The 19,244-nt window shown below is 42.0% G+C and overlaps 2 protein-coding genes across 2 annotated transcripts in view; one reads left to right on the forward strand and one right to left on the reverse strand.

Moving 5' to 3' along the window:
• Nucleotides 1–5,781, reverse strand: part of map3k10 (mitogen-activated protein kinase kinase kinase 10) — a 39,436-nt gene extending 33,655 nt beyond the window's left edge. The window contains exon 1 of the mRNA XM_034700915.1: nucleotides 3,017–5,781. Coding sequence (XP_034556806.1) covers nucleotides 3,017–4,019 — 1,003 coding nt within the window. The 5' untranslated portion in view covers nucleotides 4,020–5,781. The remainder of the gene's footprint in view (nucleotides 1–3,016) is intronic.
• A 4,240-nt stretch (nucleotides 5,782–10,021) lies between these two features.
• Nucleotides 10,022–19,244, forward strand: part of sipa1l3 (signal-induced proliferation-associated 1 like 3) — a 79,345-nt gene continuing 70,122 nt past the window's right edge. Inside the window, 1 exon segment of the mRNA XM_034700916.1 lies at nucleotides 10,022–10,184. The gene's annotated coding sequence lies outside the window, so the exon portion shown is untranslated.

Raw genomic sequence — 19,244 nt, forward strand, 5'->3', positions numbered from 1 at the left:
ATCCCTCGGTTCGGGTCTGAGTCACAGTCCAATCACATACTTATCTACACTAGCACCCACACACATTTTCAGCAGGATTCGTCAATCAGGGAGAAAACAAAGACATTCCTGCATGTCTTATGTAGCTATTTTCACACAGACAATACTCTAAATTGGGGGACTGACATTTTGCGCAGCAGCTGACAGCAGCTAGCAGCTGTGTGACTCAGTGACACAGAAGCAGTGCCCATGTCACCATGGAAAGGCAGCATTATGGTGCTGTTGCCAGGGCTCTGCTGTCCAATACATGTCTGAGCCCTCGTCGTCTATTACAAATCACACAAGGGAGGAGGGAGAGGAATTGGGTGCATGTATTAAAGAGTGAGACGTGATAATAAAAAAAAAAATTGTGAGAAAGCAGAGAAGAGGAGAGGGATTGAAGATTAGGAAACATTTTGGGAGCTCAGCAGCGACTGTGTTAAAGCTAGACTAAAAAGGCCTTTAGTCAGCATCCTGCACACTCCACCCATATTTGTGCACTCCCTCCCCCATCACTCATGTCACTTAGAATAAACACTCACAGTCAGACCTGCACATATACAGTACATGCAGACACACTCACAAATATGCACTTAAATGCTCACTGTGTTTTATTTCTTTGATGCACCAACAACTGCAACTGCGTCTTTAAACAGCAAGTAGCACAAAGGACCAAAAATAGCACAGTGAGTTGCAGAGCAGAACTGCTCTCCTTGAGGAGGGGAGGATAGAGGAGGAGGATGGAGAGAGGGAGGAGGTGCAGAGAGGGATGACAGGGAAAAGATGGCAGAAGGAGACCAGCTCTCCAGGACTCCTGCCGCCCTGCAAGGTTCAGTTTAAGTTTCATATCCAGCGTCAGCTCTGTGAAAACCTATGCACACAGATACTCACTGACGATGCATGATAATCCCTTTTCTATGATATTATGAAATGGTTATGATTCTATGCAATGTCCACTTATTGTGCCTGTCCATTTCACAAAGGTCAATTGGAGAGTCTAATAGATTTGACTTCATACAGAGTATCTGAACCGCAGACAGGTCAATATCAGAAGTGGGGCAATTAATCAATACAGAAACAAACCGCAACAGGCTCTTTTACAAGAGTTCGACAATTATGTTTGTTAGTAGTGGAAGATATGGTTCACTTTTTTAGTTTCTGTCACAGATTTTTGCCTTTTTATTCATCAAGGTTCCTTTTTGGGCTTTGTCATGCCCACACTGAGAGGACAGGACAGAGGATAGGGTCAGAAACAGGGAAGATAGAGTCCAGAATGAGATGCAGCACAGGGTCAAACCCAGGGTCACCACTTTAGGGACCTCTGTACATGCGGCACCATGTCTGACCAATAACTGAGCTAGCACCCTAGATGTTAAACATTTTTCAAGAGATAGTTTGCCATTTTGACAAATATGCTTACACGCCCTTGCTGAAAGTGAGAAAAGACGATTGATGAAGATGCTGCACCATGAAACTAAAGCCTGTGCGAGCTAAACCTTGAAGATACAGAAGAAAACAGCTTGCCTGACTTGGTCCATTGGGAACAAACATGTTGACTCCCATATCTAAAGCTGACTAAAACATTAGACCAAAACTCTGATGTACTCAGCCAGGAAACAGTAACACACGTAACCCCTAATAAGACAACAATATGTCATTTTATACTCCAGCTTTTGTACTGTTTTCCCTGTTGCCCTGTTACAACACAGACATAAAAATGGTATCCATCCTAATATCTGTCTCTCAGTGAGAAAAAGATGCATTTTTTTCAAACTTTTGAGGAGTTCATAATGGTATTATTTTATTTTGAGCATCAACCTTGTACCATGGTTACTATGAGCATCATGTGACAACATTCGCCCTTTATTCCCACCTTGTGTCAACACCACTGTCACAATTACTCAGCATTACTCAGTCGTATTCAACAGTCCTGTCATCCAGTAACTAGCTTTTTCTGAAGCTTTCAACAGCCTACCATGTTTGTCACATCTAATTTCTATTCATCTGTTTTGTCTCCCAATACAGAATACTGAAGAGAGTAGAAGACTTTTTAAACTAGATTGCAATATGAGTCCAAAACGACACAATTATGTACTCTATGATTACCATTAAGTTGAATGAACACCTCTTTAAACCTCCTTTAACCAAGTTGTTGTACATAAAAGAAGCAAAGTTTCTGTGTATTTGACGGCCCAAACTTTAAGCAAAAGGATTTTGTATTGTAAAAAGGGAGAAGCCATTGGACTTACTTCAGCTACACTTCAAGCTAAGTGTAGGGTGTCTTCAGATGCGCGTTACATTCACCTATAGTTTCACAGCACCTGATTTCTTTCTTTGTTTTGTCTGAGAATGAAGAGTATGAACTTTGTGGTGTATTTGGGTCTATATTAAACATGCTTTTTCTCTCTCGCAGCGCCTACAGTATGCCCCTGATGTTAGTTTTGCTTACTGAGTCTCTTATAGGCCACATTTTTGTTATGTGGTAACCTAGTTACGATGTTCAACCTGCCTTCACTTGCCAATTTAGGTGATAATGATATGATAATCATTGGAATATCTCCATGTTAAGTGAGCAAACTCAACCATGTCTACGATATGGGGTTGAATGGACAGGAAGATTTTCAGAGAACCTTATACTTGAAAATCTGAAGCTGTATCAAGACACAGTCTGCTTAGCTCAGCACCCAGACCAGACACAGAGGGATCCACCTTGTGCTTGTCCAAAGCTACAAGAACACACTTTTATATTTGGTCAGATACAAGAGAGAAAAGGTTTTTGCCTTCACAAAGATCCAGTACTAGTTTAAGAGTGTTTTTTTTAACTACATGCAAAGTGGGTCAGGCTGGATGAACATTTAACTTATGAGTTGATCAACCACCCATACAACTCCCAGCTAGGTTCAGCTCCTCAGTGTTATTTTTGGTCTTGCGCAAATCAGACATTAAATCTATAGCTGGTTTACATAGAGGATGAGTGACACGTGTTTGCATGACTTACTATTGCTGGACTTGAGGTCTCTGTGGATGATGGGTACAAAAGCCTGGTTGTGTAGGTAATCCATTCCTGTGGCAATCTGGACTGCCCAGTTCACCAGAACCCGTGGAGGAACCTTCTTTCCAGCGAGTGCTCGATTCAGAGCCCCTCCTCTGGCATATTCCATCACCAAGCACAGGTTGGGCTCCCGTAGGCAGACCCCCCGCAGAGAGATAATGTTGGGGTGCCGAAGCATCCAGAAAAGTCTGGCCTCCTGTCGCACACTCTCTGCTGTGACACTAATATCCTCATCAGGGTCTTGTCTGGCCGCCTTTACTGCTACTTCTTCTTCCCGCCATACTCCTTTGTACACTTTCCCAAACCCACCCGCTCCAATCACCTCCTCCAGGAGCAGTTCTGAGAAGTCTATCTCCAAGGGGCAATCACCCACTCCACCTGCCACCAGCCCCGCTGAGGTCAGCTGCTGGTAGTTGGCGGAGCCCCCTCTTGTGACATAGTTGCTTGGAAATATACCCACCTTGTCCTGGATCTTGCCTGTCCACCAACCCTCATCCCCAGACACTTTGGAGTCTTTGGAGAGGACCTCCAGGAGGTCCCCACGCCGTAGGGTCAGCTCCTCATCTGCCGTGGCCTCATAGTCGAACACCGCTGTCCAGTAGGGGTTGGGGTTATTCCCCCCACATCTGTGACCAGGGTGAGAGTCTGGGGAGTCCGAAGAGGATATGATGGAGGAGTTCCAGCTGCTGCCATTCTCTACTTGCACCACCGGAGCTGGAAACATCGGCGGTGGTGGGGTCATATTCAGGGGCATGGAGGAGGAGGAGGTAGAAGAGGAAGGAGGCCCTGGTGGGATTAGACGAGGGGGAGGCGGCGAGCAGCAGCCCCCACAGCTGGTGCAGGACAGGGGGGCTGCTGTGCTGCTTGCTCTGCCGTATGGGTTCATGGCAGCCTGACTGCTGTTTGACTCTATGGGCCTGCCCTCTGTCAACTCAAGCACAAAATCCATACAGGGCCCATCTACAGAGACAAGGTGTCCTCGACCACCAGTGGAGGGGGGTTGAGGGGATCAAAGGAAGCTGCGACGGCTCCCCCCCATCACCACATCCTGTGTTTGAAACTGTGCCAAATCCTGTCACCAGTTGCTGCCGTGCTATGGCTGCACAGTGTGTATGTAACATGTATTCCCCAAAGGCAGGTCACTCAGGGACAATGATCAGCAGGTCAAATAGATCCATGAGTGTAGCCCCCTCCCCAAAATAGATTGTTTCCTAAAGTGTACCTTTTAGAAAGCTGCCACAGATGTAAACGTGTTCGTCTGAGATGAACAGATGCCTTCAGTTTGAAATGGTTCACTCTAACATTTTCCTACATTGCTGTTAAAGCAAGTGCAGTTCCTTCAAATTTAACAAAACTTAAAAGTGTCTCATGATTCATAGCTTTCGATATTTGCCCTAATAAACACATGCCAGCCCATTCAGAAGTAGTGTCCTCGTTCTGAGAGCTACAGTGACCCTCATATGTGATAGTAAAACCTCACCGGATTAGTTTTAGAGTAGAATATGGACTGTTTAAGCTGCCAATAAAAAACACAGTCTGTGTTTGAAATCCTCTGAGCAGGGGTCCTCATTATATCTCATCCAGCCCAGAGCAGATGCACCTCCCCCGCCTGCCATCTCCATGAACACGGGCTGTTTCCTCCTCTGTGGTAGTGTGTGTGTTTGGAAATACCCGCTGGATTTTCGCCCTACATCCACACAAGTCGGTCCAGGCTAAATCCTATATGCATGGCCACTCGTAAGCCGGTTCAACATCCCTGAACAGCCTTCAATAAAAAAAAAGCCTTGTCCATTGTACTAAGACAGCTGGGGGGGAATCAGAGAAAGACGCTGACGCCTGGGCGGCAGGTATTCAACACAGAACAGGAAAGTGGCACGATGTTCAGCATCCAGCAGCAGAGTCCACGTCTCTGTGCAGAGGCCTGTTTCAGTCGCCTCCGCTGGGCTACATTTGTGATGGTGACAAGCTCTTGGTTACAAAAGAAACTCTTCTTCTCTGGAGACATTAACGGGATGCCAACATGGATCATTCTGCAGCCTCAACAGCACGCGTGGTACAATGATAATAGTTTACTCTTGTAATGAGGTCTCTTTTTTGAATGTCCACGACTTCCTTAAGAGAAACAGACACCATCACACGGCGGCAACAAGGTGGAAAATATTGTCAGCGAAGGTTTGCATGGAGGCAGTGCAGCTGTACTGAAGCTCTGATCCGAGGGCGAGAGCCGAAATAAGGCGATGAAAAAATCTGCTTCGTCTCCATGTTTCTTTATCGATAGATTCGCAGTCCGTATTAATAATAATAACAACAATAATAATAATAAAAAATCATGCAATATTTTTTATTCCGGACGTATAACAAGCTATTGCAGGTTTTCCAGGCTTTGCTTGCGTCTTCCGGCTAGAGCAGCTTTTTATTTAAGTACGTAAACAATTGGCGTTTACTGTAGCCCAACCTGGACACTGAAGGCAGCAACATCCACCGACATCGTCGCTTACTTGGGCGTGTGGTTTCATCCGAACAGGTTCCAGCCAGGTCAGTAACCCAATTTGCCCACAATGAAAATAAAAGCTCCCGGGAGTCCCTGTCCGTTCTGCTCAGCCAGCTGTCCGGAGGTCCATCGTATTCAAGCGGGTTTTATCTCCAAAGAAGCAGTGACATTTCGAGCCACCGAGCTGTCAGTCTGCTGGGCTGACTTCGCATCCAAATACACCGGGGGTGCAGTCCGCGTACGCATTGACAAGTGCTTCCTCTGTCGTAGATCTATAAAACATACGGATGATCCAGAGCGCGCAGGCTCTCCACGCATTTACTTCAGTCACGTGAGTGCAGATCAGCGTGCAGAGTGGAGAAGAGGATACTTGTCTCTGTTGGAACGAAGCTGGGGGAGCGTGGTTGCATTGTGGGTAATGAAGTACCTCAAGGATCTCCTGCTGACCTACATCATCCTGGTAGCCAATAACAGTGAATAATAAGCATTACATCGATTAAAAGAAGAAGAATTACTGTCATCACCGACATTGGCTAGCCAATATGAGGATTATCATTTATTTGGTAATATTTTATTTGCAATACTGTATTGCATAGCATTGCCTCATCCTCACATTGTTCGGGGTCAAAGGTCAATATAAGAACATCAGCCCTGTTGCTGACTGGTTTCATAATAATAATAATAATAATAATACATTTTATTTAAAGGCGCCTTTCTCAGCACTCAAGGACACCGCACTGATATATACATACACAAATTTACATCAAAGGAAACAAAATCAAAGTCAAAATGAAAACAATATAAACTAACAAAGTGGTAAGAAAAAAAGAATAGAAACAATATCAAAATGACAGTGCAATTGGAGTCAGACGGAGTAGGCGGTTTTGATATGTTTAAGGATTTAAGGCTCGTATACTGCTGGTCAAAGAACTGTATATAATTTTTATTAAATATAATAATCAAGTATGTTTTGAATTTATTATCTTTATGTCTTTATATCTTTATTCAAACTCGAAAATCATTGAGAGCAAGCCCTCATTTACAATGACGACAAGCATATAAAAGAAACATTAAAATGCATGACAAGCAAATAAAAGATATAACCCTAAAAGAATGATGATCAATTAAAAACAGACAACAATTATAAGTAATGTTACAACCATTGAAATAATGTTACACAAAGTCAGTTAAAACAGGTATAATCAGAGGTTAAAAATGTTAAAACTAATGATGTAAAATTACTTAAAGAAACTAGTGCATTCATTCTTAAAGTGCATTGAAGTGAGTTCCATGCAGATGGTGCAAAAACGCAAAAGGCAGATCTACCCAGTTCAGAATTAACTCTGGGAACCTGGAGAGTGAGCCAATCAGTTGTTCTGGTGTGTTTTGCTCCAGAGGACCAAACTAGCATTGAAGATAGGTATGATGGTAACATCCCAACAAGCGCTTTATAAATAAACAGGTACAAATGCAAATCATGCAAATCATGTATAATCAACAGTAGATGAGGCTGACTTCCAAAGCTGGATGCTGCACATACATACTAAAATGTTCTTCTGGTGTATTTATACAAAAGCATTTGTAAGTAATGCATGATAATTTGGTTAAATACAACATACTGATATGAGATTTGTTTTATTGAGACAAAGAAATGAAGTCACATTTAAACCCCTCAGCATTGACAGGAGACATTGTTGGATTGTAACTTAAAACAATGGAAAAAAAAGTTATTGTATCAGAATTGTATTTTATTTTCAGATAAAATCAATCAAAGTCTTATCCAGACAAAACTCTATTTGCATTTGTAGTGCTGTTGCCTACAAATATTTGACCAATACTGCCCCCTGGTGTGAAATTAGTGAAATACAATGTATTTGGTGGTTCAATGTCTCATGCACTTGCAGAAATAGGCAGTGCTTAGAAGAAACTTGTGATACAAACATCCCATTGGCTTTAGTATATTTCAATTTTATCTACTTTGTATTTACTTAGAAACATCAATGTTCCTCAAGTGTTTCACAAAAGCACCTTGTTTTTATGGCAAGCTTCATGGATGTTTTTTAAAAATAAACCATAACAGTACCAGTACAAAGCTGGATTTAAATTAGGATTAATTTCTCAGCCATGGTCTATGTTTTTATCATTTTTAACAATATATTTTTTTTTTCCCTAGTATTTATTAAACTTTCATTGATTCTAATTGATTTCATGTTCCAAAACATTTTATTGTTTGAACTGTATTTATTTAATTCTGTATTTAAAGCTCCCGTGTTTACATTTTAACTGGTTATAGCACAACAGAAATTAATATGACTGCGGTGCATCAGTAAAAAAAACAAACCCTGCCAGCTATTTGATGAAGAAACATATTACGCCCTCTCAAGTCAGCAGATTTTTGTTTTCTGTTTAAAACAAAAACAAAAAACCACAATGTTAATACTGTGGTGTAATTTTAACATACCTACTTCTGATATGAGCAGAGGTCTTTCCACACAGAATCTAACTCATGGTTTCTACCTGTTAAAGGGTAGTTTTTCCTACACTGTAGCCACTTGCCAATTGTTGTGTCTGTTAATATACAAGATCTACTAATGATCTGATGTGTAATGTAATAGATTTTCTGCATTTTCCCCCTCATTATATAGTACATGATTGCTTTGAAAAAGTTTGACTTATTGTAGTAACTTCTCACTTTTTAAAAAATTTTTTTAAATCTACTAAAGTTCGGCCAATAAAATAGCACATGCAATACTGTATTGACTGTTCCTATTACCCCTGGTTAGTTTTAAACCAATGTTGGTGACATTTTTACATTACTGTTTGATTCTTACCCCCAAAAACATTCTGTTTGGTTTTACCCCCCCCTCCCCAACATTGGTACAGTGTGGAGAAAAACACAAAACATTTATGCTTCTAACCTTTTTTTTTCCCAGATGTGATATTCTCTATAATACCAACATACAATGGTGGACAGGAACAAAGTAAATTTACTTGAGTACAGTACTTAAGTACATTTTTTAAGTATATCTGTACTTTACTTGAGTATTATTTTTTGGGGAAACTTATTACTTTTACTCTACTACATTCAGAAGACAATTATTGTACTTTTGACCCCTCTACATTTCTATCAGTGCTCTAGTTACTCACTACTTTTGCTTTGAAGTCAGCTCATGAATGTCCTTCTCTTTTCTGAAATCTGATCCCTAAGACAGTAAAATGTGTTTGTGTAGTTCTGTTTGTCTCAGGGATTTAGTCATACCTGTATATCGTGCATCTCCACGGTTGGACGTGGAGCAAACACAGAGCAAATTTCACTCAGATCGGGCAGTTCATTTAGAGGTGGTAATGATGGCTATAATTCTCCACCTGAGCACCCATGGTGGCCATATCTTCAGCCCGTGTTAGAGGTTTTTGAAATGAAGAATGATAAGTATTGTTTGAAATGTTCTCCCTTCTTCCCACTCTGCCCAAACATATCAAAATTCACAGTCCAACCTGAGGAAGCGTGTTGAGCTACTTAACGCCTGTTTTATTCCAGATGAACAACTAAGTTGTCTGTGCTTGGAGGAATTTAGTTTCTGTTTTTATTCTATGGTATAGTTTTAGAGATTTCAAGTAATGTTATCTAGATAAACATACTGTAACAGAATGTATATAGCACTTTTTCTAGTCTTTCTGACCGCTCACTACTTGTCACATCCACACATTCATACCCATTCAGTCACTGATGGTAGAGACTACTAATGTAAGGGACCATCAGTGTTAGCTAACCTCATCCGTACACATTCACACACCTCTGAACAACAGAGGGAGCAATTTGGGGGTTCAGTGTCTTGCTCAAGGAAACTTTGGCATGTGCAGGATCGAACCGCCAACCTTCCGATTAATAGATGACCGACTCTACCCACTGAGCCACAGCCACCCCACTCCTATGTTTTCTTGACTGCACTCATGCTTTGTGAAATACAACATTTTGAGATGTTTTAAAAAGTACTTGGTGAATACTGAAGTTTTTTTTAAAAGCAAGTACGTCAAGTAATAATTTGACAGAGCAACTTTCACTTGTATTGGAGTAATATTTGACCTGGAGCATCTATACTTTGACTTAAGTAATGAAGCTGTGTAGTTTGTCCACCACTGCCAACACAGTAGGCATTGAATTTATTATGTTTAGTTACCACAAGGTTGTGCTATTGACTAGGGTAATTAGTAGGCGATGCATACTGACATGTTAGTCATGCAATATGATGAATAAACTCGATCCCTCCCACTATTTCGTGAACAGTTCCTCTCAGTTGTAGAGTATAGTTTCTTTAATATTCATAGTAAAGCTCACATTCACCAGATGGTCATTAAAACGCTGTCTGTCCCCAGTCTCAGCAGTAGTAGTAGTCTGCCGCCCCCTGTGTGTTACTATCAGTAGGTTGCACCAACTGTAGCTGCGCTTGCGCAGTGAGTGTGCGGGCGCAGCTTCGCCGTGGTTTCGGTGAGCATTCTTGACAACGTCTCGTCCAGTGAACAGGGTTTCAACCGCCGGCGAACGAGTGTTTCCAAAATGACTGAAAATTACACTTTAACGGAATAGGAGCCGACTGGAAACACCGGAGCAGCTTTAAAAACACGGTAAGGTGAACTCTTCTCTCTTACCAGTTTCGGTTGAAGGGTGCAGGGGTTTAAAAAGCTCTGAAAAGGAACTAAAGTGAACTAAACGTTAGCGAGCACTGCAAACACCGAGAGCCAGCCGAGCCGACCAACTTCAGTCAATGCAGGGAGCAGGCTCTTTACTACGGCTCAGCCTGTCCTCTGAGGACTCCCCAAAACCGTCCCCACCGGCTCAGTGCTTCACTTCGACCTTCAGCCATTCAACAGGGTTCATAATTAGCCTCAAATATGCCGCTACCCGCAAAAATGTATTAACTACCAATTATTCCACAATCTTCCTGATCATTAACGTCCCAGTGCGCATGCCCACACTGCCCAGACTTCGGATTTGTAGTTTTTCGTACCTGAGTTAATCGTAGTTGAGAGGGCCAAGAGAACACGGTAAGACTACAAGTTCCAGACAATGGGAGCTTTGTTTGGGAACAGTGCTAGCCATTTAGTTAGCCCGTACGAGCTTTGAATTTCGAGTAGTTCTGCTGCAAATCGGAAGTTGCCTTGGCTGAAGATATGTTTGAGAATGAGCTGCACGGGGATTGTTTTGGTTGTCCGGGAACACACATGTCCTGACTTTTTTTCTTTGAAGTTGGTGGAAATGAAACAATCTTCCTGATTGTTCGTGCAACATGTTTGAAATGTGGTCTTGTAATGAGATTTGATCGAGCTCTGCAGACTCAGTTCAGCTGTCAGAAGACGTCTGCACTGTGGATTTACAAGTGCGTAACGTTAGGAGACATGCATTCGTGTGTATATGTGTGTGTGCAGTCGAGGGTGCATACTGAATGGAGAGGTGATGATGCCTCAGCGTGTCGTTTTCCCTTCATAGAGATTCCCCGTGTTGCGGCTGTATCCCCCAGCCCCCAGGAAATGACACGTCGGAGATCAGGATGATGGATCTGCTGTGCATGAGCGGCAGAGCATGGTAGCACTGCACATATTCTGGGCTTCATTTACTCCCATTTCCTTCCGTCTGGAACTAATAGAATAATTATTACAGGGGAAAATGTGGGAATGATGTGTTTAGCACGGTGGCCCTGAAGGACAAAACAAATTTACAAAAGATGAAACACTTTTACAAAGTTGGAGACAAATTTACAGTTTGGAAAACATTTTTACTTTTTAGAAAAGAAAGATACATCAGCAAAACACTTTTACCAAGGCCAAAACAAATTTACATTTAAGAAAACAATTTTACAAACGACGGAACACTTTTACCATTTCTGAAACATATTAACATTTCGTTTTTACGGAAAGGGAATGTACCAAATACAGGAAGTGATCCGGAAGTGATCGAGTGAGGGGTCAATTAGTTTGATTTGATGGCGAGAAACCGAACAGAGATGGACATGGTTTACATATTAGGACATCCTCAGGTCTGACGTAGGACTTCGACCAGATCCGTGTCCAGTTTGTCTCCGATCCGCTGCGGTTCGGCTCTGTGTTTTCTCGCCCGTCAACACCCCCTGGTTGTGTCTTCGGAACGCAGCATGGAGCAGGACCGCCGGACAGCTAGAGTCATGTGACCAAGGTTTTCCCATGGCAATGACTGAATCAAGGATTCTCCTCCTCCTCTCCTCGTCCATGTTGTCTTTATCAGCCTCTGAAAACCTCTGACCTGTTGACTCCAGGCCTGCCTCCGCTCTAAATTACATTTTTTTTGTCATAGTTAAGTTAAAAACGATCTAACGATAACACAGAGTGTTTTATTCTGAAAATTAACCAGGTTTTTATTTTGTTTTGGTGCCTGACTTCCTGTCCGGCTCCATCTTCTCTGTGCTGAATTGATGTGTCGTGCTCCGGCATCCGGCAAAAATAGAAGTCTTGCGTTTCTGATCCGTTGCGTTCCGATCTATCAGAGACGCAGCTGGAACGCAACTGAGCAGATTCAGTGGGGGTTAACACATTGACTAGAATGGAAACCTATCAGATCAGGTGCCGTGACGGATCGGAGACGGACCGGACACGGATACAGATCTGGTGGAATTTGGCCTTTAGAGTGAGGTCTCAGACCTCAGATGATAAAGCATCATGTCTACAGAAAAGCTCCGTCGTATCTCAAAACCTTCCTCCTGTGTCAGAATTCAGATGAAACGGCCTCAGACCACATCGCCTCAGGCTAAACGGAAACGGAGTCAGGCTTAAAGGAGTCAGACTCCAACTTTGTAAAAGTGTTTCATCTTTTGCAAATTTGTTTCCTTAAATGTAAATTTGCTTTGGTCTTGGTAAAAGTGTTTTGCGAATGTAATTTTGTTTTATAAAATGTAAAAATGTTTTCCAAAATGTACATTTGTCTCAAACTTTGTTAAAGTGTTTCATCTTTTGTACATTTGTTTTGTCCTTCAGGGCCACCGTAGTTTAGGGTCTAACCCAGGTTATCCCACTGCGTACCTGTATCAGCACAAGTGTTGAGCACAGCACTGCCCACCCTTTGCAGCACAGAGAGGAAACCCTGCATTTGTTCTCAAGTTTGAGAGGAAATTAGATTTGAAAGCAGTCAACAAAGCTTTGAACTGTGAAATTATTCTGAATAATACAGACATGGTCTTCTATAATGTAAATCTAGTTTCCTTTGATATAATTTTGTGCACAAGACTGCTGAAGTCAGTTCCACAATGCACTTTGTTCAAAGTTTCCCTGAAGAAAATTAATCTTTGGATTTTTTTTTTAATGCTTTGTGTTGAATGCAGTCTTTCTTCATCTGTTACCCCTCTACCTATCTGTCAATGCAAAAACACATCTTTAAATTGCTTATTGACAGAAACATCTGCAGTATATTTGTATTTCAGCATGACTTATTCCATGAGTGACAGCAGCAGCAAGTCCCTTCTAGCGGTTTATGAGGGATGTATTGAAAACAACTGGAGCCTGTGACTCAATGGCGATAAAGCAAACATGCAGAAAGTAGTAGACTTTGGATCGGTGCAGTTACCATCATCATATAAATGTTTATATTATCGACAGTCAATAGTTTTAAGTCCACTATCATGTGGACGTTTTATATGCTGGCATGTGATGCTGCTACAGTTATGGTGTAATAGAACATTTTCACATTGCAGAGTAACTGCAAACAATAATGCAGAGAAAATGTTTAATAGTTTAAAGATCCAGTCTCTCTGTTCAACTTTACCCGTCTAGTCTCAATGTAGAACTGTATTTGCTCAAACAGTTTGTAAATAAGTCTCTCCAGATCTAGTTTTTCTTTTGCTGCCAACCACCCAATTGTGGGGACTCCTGCCAGCTCCATAATGTCTGTATAATAACCTTGGTTGTTTTGGAATTTTTTTTTTACCACTGAATCCCATTATCCACTTTCATTTCATTACTTTGGACCTACATCACATAGCTGTACAGCACTGCAGCAGTCATCTTGCAGTTGGCTTCCCTGTGTAACAGATAATGCTTATTTACGTCTGTGATCTCGAGGACCTTCTCAGATTGTGTGCCACTCATTTTTTTGTTTTGTATCATAGCAAACATCTGCAGGAACAAAGAGTCCTGTCTTCAAAGACTGTGCCGAATATGGGCCACCTGAGTTATTTCGCCTGTAAACATCAGATTGAATCACCGTGTTTTATCTTGGCAGGGCTGACTCATACGTTGTGTGATTCCTTTATTCTGTACAAGAGTTTTTAACTCACACTGAGGTATTCAGTGTTGGGTGGAAAACCATGTTTCCAAGTGCATCTTATGGGATGTTATTTTGTTTTGGCTCCGGCTCTTGTTAAAGTTCTCGTTTCCCTGACATTGACACCTTGGCAGCTGCGGAGCTGTTTGTAATTTTACATAAAAAAAAACTCTCGCCTTAATCCACGGAGGCGTCTTAGTTAAATAAAGCTTAAGAGTAACAAACAATTGTGTGTTTTCATTGTGTGTAAGAACAACACACTCAAGCATCTCAAATATTCATCCCAGTCATCGGGTGTATCCTCGTAGGTCACAAAGAGGGAGTCTGATGCCTCAGGCTACCTAATGCCATCTGGTCTATGTCAAGGTGCACAGTGATGGCTGCATGTGCGTGCATACATGTGTGTTATAAGGGGCTGAAACGTGCAGCATAGTCCTAAACTCGAGCATATAGATTCCAGCCATTCATTTTTCATTGCGCTTTATGTCTCTGTTTTTTTTTATCGCTGCTTCATGCTGTCGGTTTATACTCCTTTTAAATCAACTCTGTGACGCAGGTTCAACCCGTGTCAGCAGTTAATCTGAGACGGTCACTACACGTCATCGAACTTGGCCTCACAGCCTCCTGCCAACCATTGAATGCGGTACATTAATTGATTACAGGGAAAAAGTGTTTGCGGTGTGGGCATACAATTTATTTAATGCTTCTGATCAATTTTAGATTCAATCTAAATTAATTCTGTATAACAACCTGATTCAAAAATGCACTCTTTCACGCTTCAGATGACCAAAACAACAGCATTAAAGGAGCTTTATGTAAGGTTCAAAATAACATTGACAAATCTAACTAAAATTCAGATCTTTGATTTACATCCTGTGATTGAAGCTTATGAAGAATACAGTCATATTGAACCTTAAGGAACATTTAGTATTAACATAAGTATACTCTTTGCTTCATAATCATTTCCTCCCCTGAAAGAGACAGCGAGAGCAGCACAGAAAACCAGAGTATGGGCTATGTGTGTGGGCGAGGGGCAGCATGGATGTACACAGAGGCTGAAATTAAATTCTGCTTGATAATTATGTAATGTTGTGTAGTTCCATGTAAATCTATGGTGTAGCTGTGAATGTATAGGGTACCACCAAGCGGCAACCTTCAGTCTCAAAATATGAAGCCCATGTGGAAACGTTATAAACTGCAGTTCATTGAGCGTCTGCTTGAGGCTGCAGAAACACCGGAAACCACATACACACCCATTCAAAAAAGACGATATTTGCAGCAGAATGAAACATGTATACAGCCTGGTCCAAAAACGGTTTAGGTCTAAGTAGCTGATTTCTCTATCGGCACACACTGTACGGGGGGTGAAAGAAGATATTAAGATTTGGAGTTTTGACCGTTTAAGGACATGGCTGACTTGACTGACAGGCGGAAACACTGCAGCTGTTGGCGAGGAGGCTCAAACCCCGCCTCTTTACCTCACAGTAGCTCGACAGAAGTTAGGTTGAGTTCAGCGTTTCCAATATGGCTCCTGCAGATGATTGGCTTCCAAACAGCGCCTCAGAAACAAATGGTTGACGTCACGGATGCTACGTCCATTATTTATGCAGTCTATGAGAATCACAGAGGTAGAGGTGAGCTTGTGTGAGCAAAATATATAACAGGTGCATAAAGAAGTTGTGTTTTATTCCTCCATATAAAATGCTGGGCAAATAACTGAATAAAACCCTTAGCATGTTTGTCTGTTCAGTGTTTACAGTAAGGACCTCTGGGGAGTCTTGTTTGAATGTAAATAAATTCTCCAGCAGTGATGAACACATCCTGAGGGATTCATCTGACTCTCATTCAAGAGATGAACCTCTGATAGCAGTCTCATATTAATGGGTCAAACAGAGGTTGGATATGAAATCCAGAGACCTGCATCATGTATTAGTCAGAGTGCAGGTGTACAGTCGGAGATGAAATAGCATTAGACCACCAACAGTAATGCAACACCCTTCAACCCCACTCCGCTCCTTTTGATCTATTCGCCTCCCTTGAGGGTCATACCCATAAGTCAGTCCCCGTGACAGTGTCAAGAGGTCAGAGATTTACAGAAAGAGGAGAGCACTCCATGTTGCCTGAAATGAGTCACAGCTTTACGGCCTACTGTGCGGCTGTAAAGCATTCGCTAGGTAGGCATTTGATCAAGGCCGCCTCCTCTTTTTTATCCTCACTCCCTCAGAGGTCAAACCCCCTGAAGGTGTTGTTTGTCAATCTCCGTCTTCATCTCAGGGAAGAGGATGAATCAGAGAATTAGAAACTGTGGACGCTGCCAGTGTGCAGTTGTCTATCTCCCACAGGGGTTAGGGTCTTCTCAGTTTTAGCTTGTCTCCATATTCAATGTCCAAAGCTACGTCCTCTTCTCTCTCTGTTCGTTCCTGTGCTGGGTATGTTTGACCAGAGTAAATATAGCTCTTAGTTTGAGCTTGAGGATAAACACAGATGTTGAGGAGGCTTTTTTTGCCACAGGTTGGCCCGCGTCCTCCCCCTGGTCAGCGCTGGTAGCAGATGGAGGAGAGTGAGAGGGACTGCCTCCTCATCCAAACCACAACACACTTAAACAGGGCTATTGGACTTAACACTAAGCTTTACACAGGGTTATAGGAGATGTATACATTTGCTGCAAACATTTAGACAGTCTGACAAAGTGCTTGTACATAAAGAGTGATTTATGCAGACCTTCAATGGCCGTCCATTTAGCAGGTTAAAGTGGAGGCCACTCTGCAGACTCACAAATGGATATCTACCTAACAAAAAGCCTGTACTTAGCTAAAATACTTGGATTACTGTTTATTGAAACTGAGAATTTCACAGAGATGCCTGTAAGCACGCCAGTCCTGACTGTTTGGGTTATTCCTCAATCCTCACTCTGAAAATCAAGGCCATGAAGGGTTGGGATCGCTGCAGAAACTGGCTGCAGGCCTGCTCAGTCCCTGAGCAGCACTAAATGTGCTCATTTCCATAACATTAAGAGCTCTTATCTGTTACTCTCCCCCCTTTTATAATGTTTCTCTCAGGCCTATACGCCTCTTTCAAAGAGGGACTGATGATGTTAAATGGTGTTTCAGTCCTCTGCTGTAAGGGACTGTTGCTGATAGAAGAAGCACAAATCATGCATTAGATCTCTGGGGAACTGGCTTTGTTCTAGAGACTTCCACAGCATTCAGATACACATCCATTAATACTGGTTGTCATGCAGCTGAGCGGGGCAGCAGCCACCATTCACCATGTAATGTCTTCATTTCCTTCTTTCTTGAACGTCTTGTTTCTTATCTGACAGGGGAGTTGGGCTAGTCCTCTGCTTTCAGGGGAAGAGTGTTGTTACACCTGCTTCAAATCTGTCCTTAACTTCAGCTTCCCTCACAAAGTGGACAGGTGGTGTGTGTGTGTGTGTGTGTGTGTGTGTGTGTGTGTGTGTGTGTGTGCCTGTGTGTGTGTGCGTGTGTGTGTGTGCCTGTGTGTGAACAAAGAGCTCTGTCATATACTCCAACACAGCAGAAATGCTCTGGAAAGTGGAAATCTTGCATGAAGGGAAAGAGAAACAGTTGATCTCTGTCCATCTGTTTTAATGGAGTGAGGAGGAGTATATTAACCTTGTGAGCCCCAAATACACATGAGCTTGACCATTACATGCACGTCAACTCTCATGCTGTGTTACAGTCTGAGCTGTGAAGACTCTGCACTTAAGTTCAACTTTTTGGACTCTTATCCAGCATGTTTTTTTAGTCTGATAACTGTAGATATTTTTGATGGTTTAGACTGCCTGAATGTCAAAGCGATTTAAAGATGTCACCTTGGGACTTAAAGGAATTTTAATGGTCTCTTTTTGCGATTTATCAGACTGAACAAATACTGCATAGTAAAAAAAAAACAACGATAGGGAAGGCAATTATAACATGGCTCCATTCACCCTTCCCATCCAAGTGTGTAAAAGAACTAGCAGTGGCTCCAAAAATAAAAGACCCTCCCAAATACAGTTGTGGCCTTATGTAGATATTAAAAGATTATTCAAAATTAAGTAAACACAGCTGTATTAAACAAAACACATCTTTAAATCATAAAAACAAATACTCTACATATCTGCTGAGAGATGACTGTAAAACTTACCTAGAAGATAAATGAGATTTACATACAAACCTTATTCAATTTAAATCATATTTAATTAGGAAAATCCGCAAGTCGCTCATCTTGAGAAGCTAGGCCCTGCAAATATACGGCTTATATGGTCTCAGTCTATGACAGAAATGATGACTTGATCATCTATTTTTCTTTATTCAAACAGGAGAACATATTGAGATTAAAACTTATTTCGCAAGAGTGTCCTGGCCAAGACAGGCAGCAGCACAGTCAACAAGGCTTCTGACAAACACTGAGCAGCCATAAATACAACATGATTAAGTACATTATTATGATGCATTTGGAACACAATAGAGGGATGCACCGAAATGAAAATTCTTGGCCGAAACCGAAAACCAAAATAAATTATTAATCCAATTATTAGTAGGGAGACCAGGGACAGTTGTAACACGGGTCAGTTGTAACACTTGCACTTGCTCCAATCAGGAACAAGTTAAGAATCACTTGATTCACTCTGCACATGCTCAGATTAGTTGCGGCTGGTTTGTATAGCAGTTTGAACACACTGGGTTAAAAGAGCTCAAAGTTATAGACATAAATATTAAAAATGTTACAACTGTCCCCTGTCTCCCCTACCATTGTATTTATGTCTCTGACTGTGTACTAACCTCACTAAAATCAAGAATCTCATTGAACATATCAGACAGCGAGGGTGCATGCCCCTCATCTGGTTCAGAGAGACGAGTCCTTTTTCCTGCACTCTGTTCTCCTTCTCCTGAGCTGTGTGCTTCTCTGTCTCCAAGTGGGTTCTCCGCATCCATCGCGGCCTGGATCATTTCTCGTGTGCGCTGCTTTATTCCCACATCCAAGTAATGATCTTTATAACGCGGATCAAGAACAGTCGCGATGAAGTGCAGTGAATAGATCTCAGTGAAACGTTCGCTGGCAGACTCTAAGAGTGTACTTTCCATTGTTATCACTCCGTGGTCCTTCTCAACCTCTTTGCTTAGAAGATGCTTTAGTGCTGCAATTAAAGGAATAACGGATGCAGACATGTTGGCCCTTATCCAGAAACGCCCACTCCGCGTTTTTTGCTTGTGTCATCACAACATTCTGTTTTGGCCGTGTTGTTTCAGTGATATAAGTTTTTTGTCCGAAAACCGAAAAATGCACTTTTGGGGCATTTTCGGTGGCCAAATTTTCAGTGCATTCCTAGTAGCTAACATTAGCAGAGCTAGCACCACCAAGGGTTCAGTCCTCCTTGCATGTTAATGTCCACA

The sequence above is a fragment of the Notolabrus celidotus genome, chromosome 14 (assembly GCF_009762535.1).
Source record: "Notolabrus celidotus isolate fNotCel1 chromosome 14, fNotCel1.pri, whole genome shotgun sequence".
Taxonomy (NCBI): domain Eukaryota; kingdom Metazoa; phylum Chordata; class Actinopteri; order Labriformes; family Labridae; genus Notolabrus; species Notolabrus celidotus.